The sequence below is a fragment of the Helicoverpa zea genome, chromosome 13, assembly GCF_022581195.2.
Source record: "Helicoverpa zea isolate HzStark_Cry1AcR chromosome 13, ilHelZeax1.1, whole genome shotgun sequence".
In the NCBI taxonomy this organism is placed as follows: Eukaryota; Metazoa; Arthropoda; class Insecta; order Lepidoptera; family Noctuidae; genus Helicoverpa; species Helicoverpa zea.
In genome coordinates, this window is record NC_061464.1 from 898075 (window position 1) to 913235 (window position 15161).

At 38.0% G+C, this 15161-nt stretch overlaps 1 protein-coding gene across 4 annotated transcripts in view; it reads left to right on the forward strand.

The window, feature by feature from the left end:
- LOC124635511 overlaps positions 1–15161 on the forward strand; it is a 51212-nt gene that overhangs the window by 16068 nt on the left and 19983 nt on the right. For all 4 annotated transcript variants that reach the window (XM_047171381.1, XM_047171384.1, XM_047171385.1 and 1 more), the window contains exon 3: positions 14249–14362. In XM_047171381.1, coding sequence (XP_047027337.1) covers positions 14249–14362 — 114 coding nt within the window. The remainder of the gene's footprint in view (positions 1–14248; positions 14363–15161) is intronic.

Sequence of the window (15161 nt, forward strand, 5' to 3'; positions counted from 1 at the left end):
TCTGGCAGTAGGCTTTAAAAAGTGTGACTTTAACTTGTTCACTACAACGCACAAACCTGCGGGCCAGCATGTTACTTCGAACTGCCAATGCCCTACGTTCCCTTTCCATGTCAACTTTGTCCTCAAGGTCCTCAGTAACGTAATGTCCGAGATATTTGAACTTGTCAACCCGCTTTAGTTCAATGCCATTTAGCTTTATTGCGGGCACATTTAGTGTACATTTACCGGGGGCCTTGAAGACCATGTACTCGCTCTTCTTAGCATTGTACATCAAACCATGTTGAATGCTATATGCTTCACATATTGCGAGCAACTGCCTCATTGCACTTACAGTTGGGGTCAGCAGCACCATGTCATCCGCGTAACTAAAGTTGTTCATACAAATGTTGTCAATCCAGCATCCCACTCGAGTGCTGCTGAGCCCAACTATAAGCTCATTAACGTACAGGTTGAAGAGCTTAGGAGAACTTAAACCACCTTGCCTCACCCCACACTCCAACCTGTACGTGTCTGAGAAGGTGTTTGCCCATCTTACAAAATTATTCTGGTTTTGGTACCAGAAGTGAAAAATTCTTTGCACCTGTGTAGGCACGCCAGTTTTCTTGAGTTTCTCCCACAACACGTCATACGACACAAGGTCGAATGCCTTGGAGAGGTCAAGAAAGCATGCATACACAGGTGTACTTCTTTCCGTATAGTATTGAACAGTGTGCTTCAGACTCAGAATTGCGCTTTCAGTGGAAAGTCCCGCGCGAAAACCAAACTGAGCGTCATGGATATTGAGATGTTTATCAAGTTCTGTCCTGCGATTCTATAAAATTCGATCAACAACTCGCATTTCACTTCGATTCGTAATGTCATTTCATACTTTAGGGGAGGTAGGGGAGGGATGGGCACTTTTTCACATTTATTGCATAAAAAATTCAGATTTTACAGATAATCAACTTTTATTACCATTTCTTATGTTTGGCTAGATAAAATCAAAGAGCTATCCTAAAAATTACAATCAGTTTCAACATTACGAGATATTTAAACGGTTTCAATAAAACCGTCGACACGTCAAAATTTTGTTTAGTCTGACATGCTTTAGTTGGTACTTACGTAGTGTTTAAAGTTACTTTTTGCTTTTTATAGGGTTTATCGTTTATAACATTTTGTCATAATAATTGCGTACTTTTTTGGGTCGGGGGTTTTTTTAAATTTATAATTTTATTTTATTTCATGGTTTTTTAAAGGAGCTCCTTAATTTTTCCTTCTTTTTATGATGGGTTCGCTATATGCGATCTCAGCCAAAGGAAGCTGTTTAACAATCCTCATGACAAACTGGCTCTGGGAGAATTGCACAGATTGAGAAACAATAAAGATGGACCTTTGTTGATCCAGGGTTATATATCATTCTAGGGTTTCATCCGCCACATCCCATTTCCAGCATTAGGTTCTCGTCAATTAGAAACATGAAGAAAACTAGTCAAGACAAATTAAACGAGCCCAAACTCGATGGGTTTACTAAAAGGCAGTTCAGGATTACGTCTCCTATCTTCGTGTCCTAACAGCAGACCAGCTCAGTGGTTCCAGAAGACATTAGTATTTCAAATTTTAGATCCCACATATGCTTGCAAGTAAACTGAGCGTGTAACATTCCTATCACACCTAACAAACGAGCTGATGACCTTGAAGACCTGAACCGATTTCCACCAAACATAGCTAAGAACACTCCCGAATGACATTCCTTTTAAACAAAAAAAACCGCATTACAATCGGATCATCCGTTTGGGAGCTACGATGCCACATACACACACACACACACAGACACGTCAAACTTATAACACCCCGTCGTTTTTGCGTCGGGGGTTAAAAAGAATGGTTTGCGACGGGAAATTCTTAAAGATTTAATATAACGAGCAATACAAGAGGTATCAAAAGGTTAAAAAATAAAATTAACAGCTGATAAATATGGAGTCCCTAGATCAAGTTGGCAACGGTACCTGAAATAAGATTCTATAAAGGATTTTTAGCGCAGATTTATAACCTCACAAATTTTCACTGAAGAAGAAGAACAAAAATTTACAAATTATACATTACATGGTATGTCCAAGCCTCCCTACCATAGGGAGCATTGGACACTTTTGACTTAGTTTATAAAAAAAAATCGGTAAAAAAACTTAACTAAAACGGTTTTATCTTATGTGCACTGAAAACTAGAAAATAAAAAATAGTTACTTACCTGTCAACCTACGGTGGTCCCGGTCATATTAGACTAAAATAAAAACGTGGGGCCCATAAACTATTGCTGTAGTACCTCTTCTAGAGGTGGATATGGAGGAGGTTCTATAATAGGTGTGGATTGCATCGACTTACTATAATCGTAACTGGAGATTTTGACAATCAATCATTAATAATAGAAAATACACATACCTTTCATTAGTTTTCTCTTTATAACGATCCGAAACCGCAACAAAATATTTAAGTACTTTTACGAGTGTTTGTTCTTGACAACTCACAGAAATGACAGATAGTCTATGGATGAACACCGTTACCAGTCGGTAACGTAAACTACCCAATAAAAAAAAAAACTATGATCAAATCAGAATAAAAGGACCCCCCTTTTATTCTGATTTCATCATGTCTCCCAACTGCCCATCTGTCCCCTACCTCCCCTATAGATAGACAGATTTTGGCAGATCTGTCAAAATCTCGACTTTAATTTAGTTCAACTTGTCAACACGCTCGATAGTGTAGCGCTAGTGTAGTTTGACAATGTCAATCACGAAACTTTAAGGTAGAATTCCGTGGGTCGCGATTGTCGCAGCCGCGCGCGACAAAAGTCAACCTATGAAAATGTATGGCACCGCTGCCGAGGGCCGCGACAGTCGCGCGCGGACGACGAATTTCGTGAGCCGCTCGCGGCCGTACGCTTCTCAACATGGTCTAGCGCTTAATAACATCTATAGAATTTTAGTAAAACCAGAATTAAATTGTTGACAATGCCGCGAGCAGCTTACGAAATTCGTCGGCCGCGCGCGACTGTCACGGGCCTCGGCAACGGTGCCATACATTTTCATAGGTTGACTATTGTCGCGTCCACGGAATTCTACCTTTAGATCGAAGTCGAAGTGAGAGTGATGTCGAAGTGAGTTGTGATATTTTATAGAATCGACATGCTGAGTCGAGCACACTGTCCAACACCTTGGCTAAGATTGTAGCCAATGAAATCGGTCGGTAATTGTTCTTATCAGACAAATCTCCAGTTTTATTCTTTACAATTGGTACCACGATGGTTTTCATAAGATCCATAGGCAAGTACGAGTGATTTAGACACAAAGTATAGAACATTGCGAGCACACGTGGTAAATGCACACCAGCATGTTTTAAATGCTCGATACTGAGTCCATCGTGACCCGGTGACTTGCCCCTAGACATGCTACTCACAATTTGTCGTACTTGTTTAGCAGAAACCCTATACAAATCACCAGTCACGGTGGACCCAGGATCTGCAGACGAGGGACCCAGTGGAGACTTAGTGGTAAAATGTTCTCTAAACAGTTCCGCTATGTCTCTGCTATCACTCGCACCTCCCACGCTCACTGGAAGGCCAGTCTTATGGTTTAAACTGTTGGTTGCTTTCCAAAAGTCACTAAAGTTTTTAGAGGCACGACATTCTGAAATAATGTCCATTTTTAGCCGTTCTTTATTATTGTAACACCATTTTAATCTATTTTTAAATAATTTGCGACTTTCACACATTTCTTCGTATATAGTACCGGACTGAGGCCTATTCTGAGAAACCCAGTATAAAAATTTATTCCTGGCGTCCCTGTGAGCTTCACATACATGCTTATTCCATCCTATCACATGCTTTTTCTTACGCGTTATATCTCATTATTATTTTTGTATGTCTCTTCCAGACCTCGGGACTACAGAGTTCCGAATTTTTGGGAGGCAAACGTGGGGCCGAAGCCAACACGCTGAAGCCCTTTTGAGACAACTTTAATGAAATGGTGACACAAAACCGACGATTATCCCTTTATACACTATAGAAATGAACCCAAGGACAATCCCCGGTGGACGTCGTTAAAAAAAGACAATCCCCGGTTCTGTGCTAAACTATTGCTAACTATGGAGGAAAAGTACTTGGGCTATTGTGATGGGATGTTAGTGGATGACAATATATTACGTACATGTAAAAATGGCAGGTGGAGACTCGCCACCTCACTTACTGGGCCCCCGGGAACCAGTCACTGAATAGCAACAAGAGGGCAACAGGGACATGAGCGGCTGAAGGGTGAGGATACCTCGGCGGACTTTAAACGCAGATTACGCGCTCCCTGTGCTTACCATGAGGCACCTACCCCCGAGCAGGGCTACTAATCCTGCTCTAGCGACTCCACTCTGGACGGCCAAGCCAAGCCAGAGGCGTGAGATCTACCCCCGTCATGGTTCACTCCGACCGGCCGGAGATGGGGGACAGTATACACTCCCTGAAGAACTCAGTATATATAGCCCCGCGAGGTCGCTACTCCCCGTCATCAGCCTCAGATGTCCCGCGGTGCCTATATCTCATTATTATTGTCGTTATTATCTCAAGAGCCTTTGTCCCAATTATGTTAGGGTCGACTTCCAGTCACGATGCAACTGAGTATCAGTGTTTTACAAGGAGCGACTGCCTATCTGACCTCCACAACCCGGTTACCCGCTCAACCCAGCACCCCTTGGTAAGACTTACTGGCTTCTGACTACCCATAACGACTGCCAAGAATGTTCAATGACAGCCGGAACCTACAGTTTAACATCCCTGGTCATTGGTGTCCAAAATATACGTAGAAAGTACAGTACATACGAACTTAGAAAAGTTGCATTGGCAGGCACTTGTCGGACCTGGAATCAAAGACGCACGCTCATACTTGAGAGATTGGTTCTCTACCCACTAAACCACCACGACTTCCACTAAGTCACCACGACTTTGTCATCTATTTAATGTATTTTTACGTAATAATACGTGTAATATTTTTGCCACACACAAATGCGGACTAATTAGAATCACTACTTTTATCCCTATGGTCACGTCTATTGCGGTTCAGTTCTCAGCGTTTTGTTTAGTCTGCTGTGCTTTTGCCGTTAAAGTACAAAAATTAAATATATGGAACGTTTCTAATGGTTATGCGCATTCCGTTGTTTTCAAGTCAACAGGCCCTTAAAATTCAATATCAGACTATTCAGATCTTTGATTTTGCTGACCCCGTAGTCGCTGGCATAAGGGACAGGATCCGCGTACGAAGTCGCGGGCAGAAGCTAGTTTATAAATAAGTTCAAATAAATGTATCTACTATTTAACTAGTAGATTTGAAAAATGTAACTAATTAAATTACTATGTAAGTAAAAATATTTGCATGCCAAGTTGGGCAGAATATAGCTAGAACTTTAACCTCTGTAAAAACTGGTACCACCTATTTTCTTTGCAAATAAATGTTTATTTCTTTCTTTCAATCAATGACCCGAAAATGACATAATTTTAAAACGTCTTTAAGTTTAAATAATAAAATGACAGTGCAGATCAGACAAATATTTTATGTAACTCTTCAGGATAAAGAGTAAGTAGTTTATAACCGTTTAGGGATATAGTTCAATATTTGGTTCTTTCATCTCGGCAGCTTAACGACAAAACATTCACAAACAAACACCTTTCAATCACCAAAGGAATTCAATCAAAACATACAGTTTCACACAACATATCAATTTCCGAACGTTTTGCAAATCTGCATCATCCACCTGACAGTACATGCCCCCTGCTCTCGTCACCGGCGCGTGAGCATACGTAGTCGATGTAACCACGGAGGAAGAAAAGAGCGGAGATACCATAAGGCAGGTAGGTCAGGCGCTTTAATGTAGGCCAAGCAACGTACGCTAGACGGGATCAGTTACTAGAACTAATGCGGTGTTCCTTGTCAAATCTGTATTGATTGGTGATTTGGTTTTAAATAAATGGGTGGGTTCTAAAGAACCTTCTTTAGAACGCACGAGAGTGGAAATTGAAATGTTTCTTGTCCCCCGAACACCCGCATTTTGGCGCACTACTTTCTTTGGAGAGTTTGCGTTATGACATCTTTTTTTTTCTCCCGCTGTGGGTAAGAACAGCGTGAGGAAGGAACTTTAACTGACTAAAACCCTTCATGGTTTTAGTCAGTAGTTCCATCTTAAACCCTTATGTACCAGCGCCACATTAACTCGTTCGAACAATCCCTTAGCCCCGGCCGAATATGGTGTTATGGCATCTCCACTCCTGATTTTGTTCTCCGTGTTCTGTACGTAGCAACTGCCAATCAGATCACCGGTATGTTTGCGCTATATTTAGACAAGAATCTATCGTATTATCTGCATGTCCGCGTTTAGGAATGCTCACGTGAACTGGAGTGGGTTGGATAAGGACGTGAATCAGAATAGCGGGGACATTGTTTTGGACCGAGTTTTGAGGGCTGTTCTTATATTTTTTCAAAGAGTTACGGGGTTTATCTGTTAACACATACACTGTCTAGTTGATAAAACCGATATATGGGGAACTATATATCGGATATTTTAATCGCGACACATTCTGAGCGTCAAAAAACCGGTAACTCGGAATTATTTGTCGTCGTTTGAACCGATTTTGACTTTTACGCCCAATAACAAGCAAACTGTCCAATAAAACGGAGCGGAAATTAAACTAGTGTGAAAACGCTGTAACATGTGCAATACGAGATTCGTTGCCATAGCAACGCGCTTGTCTTTCTGCCCGCAAAGAATGATAAGCCGTCAATAAAATCTATTTATACCCTCGCAGATGATGGCAGAAATAAATCATCATTTTAATATAGCCGACAGGAATATGCTATACGAATATGTATTAGGTACTATAGTTAAAGTAGAAGCGCCAATTACGATGAGTTAGTATTTAACATATAGAAGCTTTTATCGTGGATTCATTCTCGCCCTGAAAATCTATTTTATATATTTAGTCTTCTCAGGGTTTTTCAGATTTCAGGGTGATTGAGGGTCTGATAGGCAATCACTACTTGTAAAACACTGGTTCTCAGCTGTATCTGGTAAGACTGGAAGCCGAACCCAACATAGTTGGGAAAAAGCTAGACCGAAAATTAGCGTAATTTTTTTTATTCACTTTTTTGAGTTCAAATTTTTATTCAGAAACTTATCACTAATAAAACTGTCTCTTCGCACAATTTAGCATTATTTATATACACATACATTATTTACTTACGTAACTGTTATATATTATTAGATCAAAAGGTTTTAAATGGTCCAAAACGACTGGTAATAATTCCATTAACAATCATTTTGAGTGGGTTTATTTTTATGAGTATATGGACCCCACGCAGAATTCGTTTTTTATTCCTTTGTACAGTCAGCAACAAAATTGACCATTATTACAGTCAAAGTTACAAAATAAACAACACAAACACACACACTAAATTCGAGAATTCAAAAGCTGTGTTGTAGTTTAGTTTATTTTGTTCTGTATTCTTAACAGTTTCTTGTTTAATTTTTTTATTAATAGAGTTTTGATGCAAATCATGCTTATTTTCCTAAGCTGTTCGTGTATTCCAATAAACTTTCACAAATCACCAATCGAAGATAACCACTGCTGATTGTATTAGAGTTTTGTCTCTTACATTAATTTATTTAATTAGGTTAAAATTGACACTGGTACAAGACATCTGCTTTCTATCTGTCGTGAGTTATTGGCTGGTGACAGACAGATTAACGACTTAACTAGACAGTCAAGATAACTTTATTATGTAGACAAAGTATTTAGTGGCAAGCAGTGAACTATAATCGATTTATTTCTTTTCAACACACAGATTTCGCTGTGGGGTCATACATGAATATACTACATCATTTTAATTATATTTAGGGATGATTATATTAGGCCGGGCCGTGTCCGGGGCGTGCCGTGTACGTGGCTCGTACGGGGCACGGATGTGAAACGTTACATACATTTTGTATGAAGCAGTTTATATTACACAGTGCATGATCCGTGAAACGACGCTCGTCTTTAGAATTTCGTAAAAGCCCGGACACGGTCCGGCCTAATATAAATCATCCCTTATCAGCACCAACTTGAAAACGATTTGAAAGATAAGTACCTACTCATTTTCCCCTTTATAATGAAAGATTGCAGTATTTTATGAAAAAAAGATACAGATTTCATATTTCCTTGACGATACTACCGATTTCATATTTTCTAGTGATTACAACAGTAATATTTACTAGTATCATGCTTTTAATTTCCATCACATAAGAGATTTTAAACTTTCTTTTTTCACGCCAAATTGTCACCTTCCACTATAAATATTAATAACATCAAACGTTTTCATAGAAGCTAATTAGTTTTGATGCCACTGTGGGTAGATAAACACCATTTTATATACAATGTTGTAAATAATTTCCACCACTATTAATTATCAGGCGGGTACAAAAATAGTTCTGATTAATAACGGTTTTGCGTATAATTTTAAATGTTACAACACTAGTTTGGTACCTGGGTGTATTTGTTTTGAAATATGAGTAGGTCAAAGTATCGACATGTGAATTAAATATTGAATACTAGCTTTTGCCCGCGACTTCGTTCGCATGGAATAGTGACTTCCGGCATATTTTTGGTTTGACCAATAGATGGCGCTATATGTCCGGAATAAATTTTATTTTTTATTTTTATATATTTTTTTGAAATAAAAACTATCCTATGTCCTTTCTCAAGTTCCAAACTATGTCTGTACTAAATTTCACACAAATCGGTTCAGTAGTTTAGGCGTGAAGAAAAGAAAGACAGACAGACAGACAGACAGGCAGAAAAACAGACAGAGTTACTTTCACATTTATAATATTAGTTAGGATGAACAAGTTTTTTTAGTGTAATAATCAAAGCCTAAGTCAAAGTAAACGTTTATTGAAAGTAGGCCAGATTTTAGCACTGCCTTTTGCCGTCAATATTTGACGGAAAATTACAAAAAGACAGCGCCTCCAAAATGCTCCCTTTCTCCACTTCCCGGTGTCAACATTTCTATATACTCAAAATATATGCAACAAATGTTTCATTCCAGTCCAGATACATTAATAATTGATATTAAATTGAGAATCGGACCAGTTGTTTCAATTAAACGCGTTCGGCCCAAAAAAAATCACTAGCAGGAGATTTACAAAGCCAACATATTCTATGAAAGGTTGCAGAAATTATTGATGTAAAGTTGCTACTGTTAAGTAATCTGTACCTAGTTGTTTGTTAGGTTCCTTCAAAAACTGCTTTCGAAAAAATAATAGTTACCGAGAAAAGAAGAAAAAAAAAACGAATATTACCCAGAAATTGACGGAGAAAACTTTCACGCTTTCACGTGTTTTTCTGTCACAAAAATAAACTAACAATTTCCATGGAAATAAGTGTAAGAATATCGCACCAGGCAGTCTGTCCCGTGACTACAAATTATTACTATTACATCGACGTAATGAAAAAACCACCTTTCAGACAAAAAAATACGTTTTCTACGAACTAGCCCGATTCAATGTAATGCATTTGCTTGCTTTAAATAGTTGACAGATTCTGTGAATTTTCATAATTTCAGTAGAACATTTGAGGTATTTTTACATAATCTATAGAAATAAAAATGAATTGTTGTACGTTAGTCTGATTAAAAATCGAGAACGGCTAGGCCGATTGAGCTGATTTTGGTTTTAAAATGTTTGTAGAGGTCCAGGGAAGGTTTGAACTATACGAAGTTCGCGGGATCAGCTAGTAACAAATACAAATAATCGTTAATTTCCATTTTTACAAAATTTGCTTATGTTTTAAGTGAATATTTGGCGCTAGCTTCCGCTAATGACATCACCTGTGACCCGAGGGAACCTCCTCCCGCACCTAGATAAAAAAGATAACTGGATGTTAATTTCTGATGCATAAGTTAAACTTATTATTAACAATTTTCGTCAAAATCTATTTTTTCATTCTTGCTTGAAAGAGTAACAATGTAGCCACACGTACAAAATTTCTGATACTTTAGATTTATATAAGTTAAGCGTTTTGTTAGAACTCATAACTAATATTAAAAATCAACGTTACATATCGTATTACATATATCTTCTGGTGTTTTTAATATAAATATTTTATGAATGTTGTGAAGCCATTTTACATTAGAGTATAAGTTTTTATGTACTGTTAGAATAGTAAACATTTAAATATTATTTACAAGGAAAGTTTTAGTGTCGTATTCGTTTTTGTTGTCAAATAAATCTTTATTAAGAGTACTAGAATGCGCGAGCGCCGGTAAAACTTAGGGTTGGCAATTCGGTATTTTATGTATTTTAAAAATGTTTTGAATTAATGTTGTTGAATTATAAAAGTTCAATCATTTCATTGGTTTAAAATATGAAGAAAGTTAGGAACCGATTTCCAAAAACGTGATTTAAATTGATAAGATTAAAAAAAAACATTAATTTTCTGTTTAAAAGTTATGTTAAAAATTGGTGGCTGTTTAAAAATGACTACATCGCTTAACCCCTAGTTTCTTGTACTAAAATGAAAAACTTGTTACTGGCCTGCTTTAAAACGTACGTATGTACATAAATCGCTTTGTGGGGTTTCTTGAACTTTCATAAAGCAGCCCGTAGTCTGGAAGTTGGTGATTGATTCACCCGTGCATCGGAGAGCACGTAAATGTCGGTCCTGCGCCTGATCTCTTTCCGGTCGTGTCGGATTGCCGTCCCATCGGGTTATGAGAGTGAAGGAATAGGGAGTGCACCTGTGTCTGCGCAAATGCTCGTGCACTATAATATGTCCTGTGCAGCTGGCTGATCTCCTTAGATGAGAACAGCCGCCATAGCAGAAATCGGCCGTGGACGCCATTATGTACATAAATGCCGAAACTTCCAATCTCCACAAAATATGTTCCCACGTGCAACCCTGCGCATGAGTCTAGCGTCGGGCGCCATTGGTTCCGCTTATTTAGTTCCCTGCCCACCTTGACAGTTCATATGACACGCTTGTTCGCGGGATATGCTCGCGTTGTTAGGAAAATACATAAATATGTTGTTGTTGATGATGATGGAAAAATACTATTCAATTTTAAAATGCTGACAGTCAACATAATATTTTTTTCATTAATATTTTAAATTGATTTTTGTCTGAATACAAGTGTCCATTGCCATAGGTATTTAAATAAAAACATCCGAATTGTAAACCTCCTGTTTTTGGGCAGTCAGTTAAAAACTACATAGCCTGCTAAGGAGTAGGTAGGTAACTGTGCAAAAGGAAAAAAACGTTTCAAATAATTACAATCAACGTATAGGTACTCAAAATATTTAAATAATTTGGCTTTAACCACGTAAACAGATACTGAATAACTGAAAACCACGTGTTTACAGGTAGTCACATGACAACCCACACTAATGGGTTTTTATAAATAGCTGCAAGTATTCGCGGTATGCACCGAAATGCATTGTCTGACATCGCGAGTCGCCGGTGAATCAGATGCCTGGCGAAATGTACAAGTAATTTTAGCTGTAATGGCATCCAGGCTGATTTTCGGCCACGGTGGCTGTTTTCCAGGTTAAGGTGGTCAGCCAGCTGCGCAGGATATATTATAGTGCACAAGCATTTGCGCAGACACAGGTGCACTCTCTATTCCTCCACTCTTTCACTCGACATGACTGAGAGATTGTAGGTGCAAATCCGACATTTACGTGACTTCCAAACTCCTGCTGGCTGCTTTGTGAAAGTTTCATAAAAACCGACCTAACTCGGGAATCGAACCTGGAATTTCACGCACTTCAGTCTCGTCTTGCGACCACTAATCCACCAGTGCTGTAAATTTAAGCAGTAGGGCAATAAGTAGTAAAACTTTCCAATATAAATATGAAAGTGTAAACAAGAATCACTACGGACCGAGAGCTTTTGTACATAAGATAAGTTAACCCATACAAAACTGAAAGTTGTACAAGAGGACTTATACAATTTAAGTGCTTTTAACTCTATAGAAACAAAATATTCATAGTTTATAATTCCTCTATCCCGTTGTTTTGCACGTGTTCATTTAATGATGAGACTAGCGCGCGCCGCGGCGTTGTTTGTGTTGACACAGTGAATAGATTGCGACTTTTCCTGCATAAATTCTATAGTGAGAGGTTTATTTTTACTTTTGGCAGACGCCGTTGAATAGTTTTGCTTGTTACTGTTTTATTTTGTATACTACGCTTGTTCTTTTGGTGATATCGAGATTTGAACTGAGGGATTTGTTATTTGATTACGAGTTGTACCCACGGTTTCATAATACCTACCCCAAAATTTTTGTTCGTGCTTGAAATGGATAAACAGTCGCTAGATATGTTCAGTTTCACCATCAATAAGTAGAAAAGTAAGTAGTAGCACCCAATTTTTAATGCATTTTTTCAAAGTCCATTTCAAAGTTTTGATTTGCACACGAATACAATTACATAAAAGGTCTCACAAAATGTTAACTATTTCGGTGTCTCTTACATGCAAAAGTTAAAGTTTACATTCGTTTATTAGGACACAATAGGATTGTTTCAGAAGAAATTCTTCTTTCATTTTATATTTATTTAAAATACCTTATGCACATTGTATAACGACGGCCTTAACGCCTTAGGCGTTCTCTACCAGTCCACTTTAGGGTGGTTTAATATTATCCCAGATGGTATAAGGGATATCTGCAAAATTCGACATGACAAATTAAATAAAAATACTTGCTTGTCTATCTGTACACATTTTCGAATAAGTATATTTATCTATTAGAACATAGTTATTGGTATAGTGCGAGGGCTGTGACCTGCAGCTGTCTAAACAAGTGTCGGGTTCACGGGTTCGCATTACTTGTTTGTCTGATAGGAATATTTGCTAAGAGTATTTTCGGAGGAATTCGTACATTACAATGGTTTTAGTCACAATAGTTCTAGTAGAATTACTTTACTTTTATTATTGCGTGTTAAAAACTAAGGTGCTTGTTTTGAGGTTAAAGGAGACTTGCAATTAGTTAGTGGTGACTATATTCCAATTAATTGGGCATTTATCTAAAGTTAAACAATCTTGATAGGACTCTTTACATAAATACACATTAAATCAGTAACTACCTAAAATATTGATTCAGTGTCTTTAGTAATTGTTACAATTGTATTTACACTAATTTTTTACTACATTTTATGTTTAAACTGAGTATTTGATTTAAAAAATCATATCAAGATTGTTTATCTTTCTTCTTCTCAAATGGAGTAATGGTAAGGATTTGCAACTTTTTCATAGTGCAAAGTTCATCGTACAAATCTTTGAGATAAGTCCAAATACACAGACAGAGGGAGACAGAATAAGTCTAGACTCTATTGTCCGGTATTTCAATACGTTTTATCAATATTGACGTAAAACTAATCAGCTGATTAGCTATTATTAACTTTCTATTATTAATACAATGTGGGATTGTCAGCCAAAACATAAATATCTCGTTTAATAGCGTCGCAGAACAATTGGAACTATTGCAAGTATTATATTTCATTTTAAATTATTGGGATTACGACAGAAGAAATTAGCTGTGAGAGATATAAATTATATTTTAATCTTTGTCGACTGCAGTCTTTGACGTAGTCACATGTATTATATACTCGTACATTGTAATAGTCTATTATATTCTTTCTGATACTTTTTCTAACTCTATAACGACCGTACCTTTTCTTATCATTTACTCACAAAAGGATTTCGAATTTAAGTCCATAGTCGAGAAGTTGGCCTCTTCTCCATATGAGAGGAGGCCTGTGCCCAGCAGTGGGACGATAAAAAGGCTGTAACAGTCGAGAAGTTGGTGCAATGTTCACATTCTTGAGAGGGCATTCAAGGTCAGAGTCCCCGAATGTCACTTAATAGTAGTTATGTTACAATTCAACATCAGAAGCCGAACGGAGTTGAGAAAACTGTGACCTAGGGCTTGATTAACCTGCAGCTCACTCGGCAAGATTATACCTAAATATAGCTTCTACCTTTATGACTAGCTTCTGCCAGCAGTTTCCCGCAGAAACCTCTGCACGAAACCGGATAAAAAGTAGCCTATAGCCTTCCTTGATAAATAACTTATTTAGCACTGAAATATTATTTCAAATCGGACTTATCAGAGGTTAAGCCTGTATTCTCCGAAATTAGCGCATCCAAGGAAGAAAGCAATGTCTTCAGCTTTATAATACTAAAGTAAATGTAATATTTGTTACTCAGAGAATGCGGTGGCGGCGACGAAGCCAAAGCGTCGCGCGTACCTGCTGAAGAGGAAGGCGCTCACCACCGGCTTCTTCGACCAGAGGGGCGCCAAGGATGCCGACAAGGATAAAGGTCAGTTCCATACTATTGTAGTAAACTTATAAGTCTTGTTCACTAGACTGATAGAGTTACTGCGGCCCTGGTACACTGTGGTGAGCCCACAAGTTCCTTAGTGTATTTTTAGGTAAAAAAATTAAGTACAGTACTGAAAACATTTTTTTTTGTTTTAGTATAATTTTTAGAAATCAATCTACAGGTGTACTTCACAGTGTCGCACACAAATCTGTGTTTTAGTACACTATCAACTCTAAAACGAATTGCCAGCGAACATTTCTAAAATGTCCGTAAAACTGCAACGTTTGTACGCGAACATATTATGTTAGCAATGGACTCGCGCCGACATATACACATTTTAATTCGCGAACAATTTTGGTGGAATCTCAGCTCAATAATCTTTTTGTTCTCGTAGATTGACTTGTCCTTCACTAGTGTGCGTTATGGGGGGTCCTCCCACATCCCATCTCTCGGTAGGCGGTCCCATTTGTTCGCGTAATTAAGACTGGCAATATAGAAAGTGACCGTTGTCTAAACACCCCACGTTGTCCCACGTATTGTGTTTTTCACACAATACGTGGGAAGATATTCTCTACCATGGAATTTAACAACAGACATTTTTAAAAGTTGATAAAAAAAGTACCAAAAATATGTAGATATTGTTGACATAGTGACCATACTATTTTTGATGTAGTGTAATTGCTACGCAGCTACGTCATCGAACTTTGATGTGTAGCTACGGGCGTAGTCATTTTGTAGACACCTACGCCGTAGCGGTCTTAGTTAAGTTGATCATGTTGAACCGAAGCATAGTTTT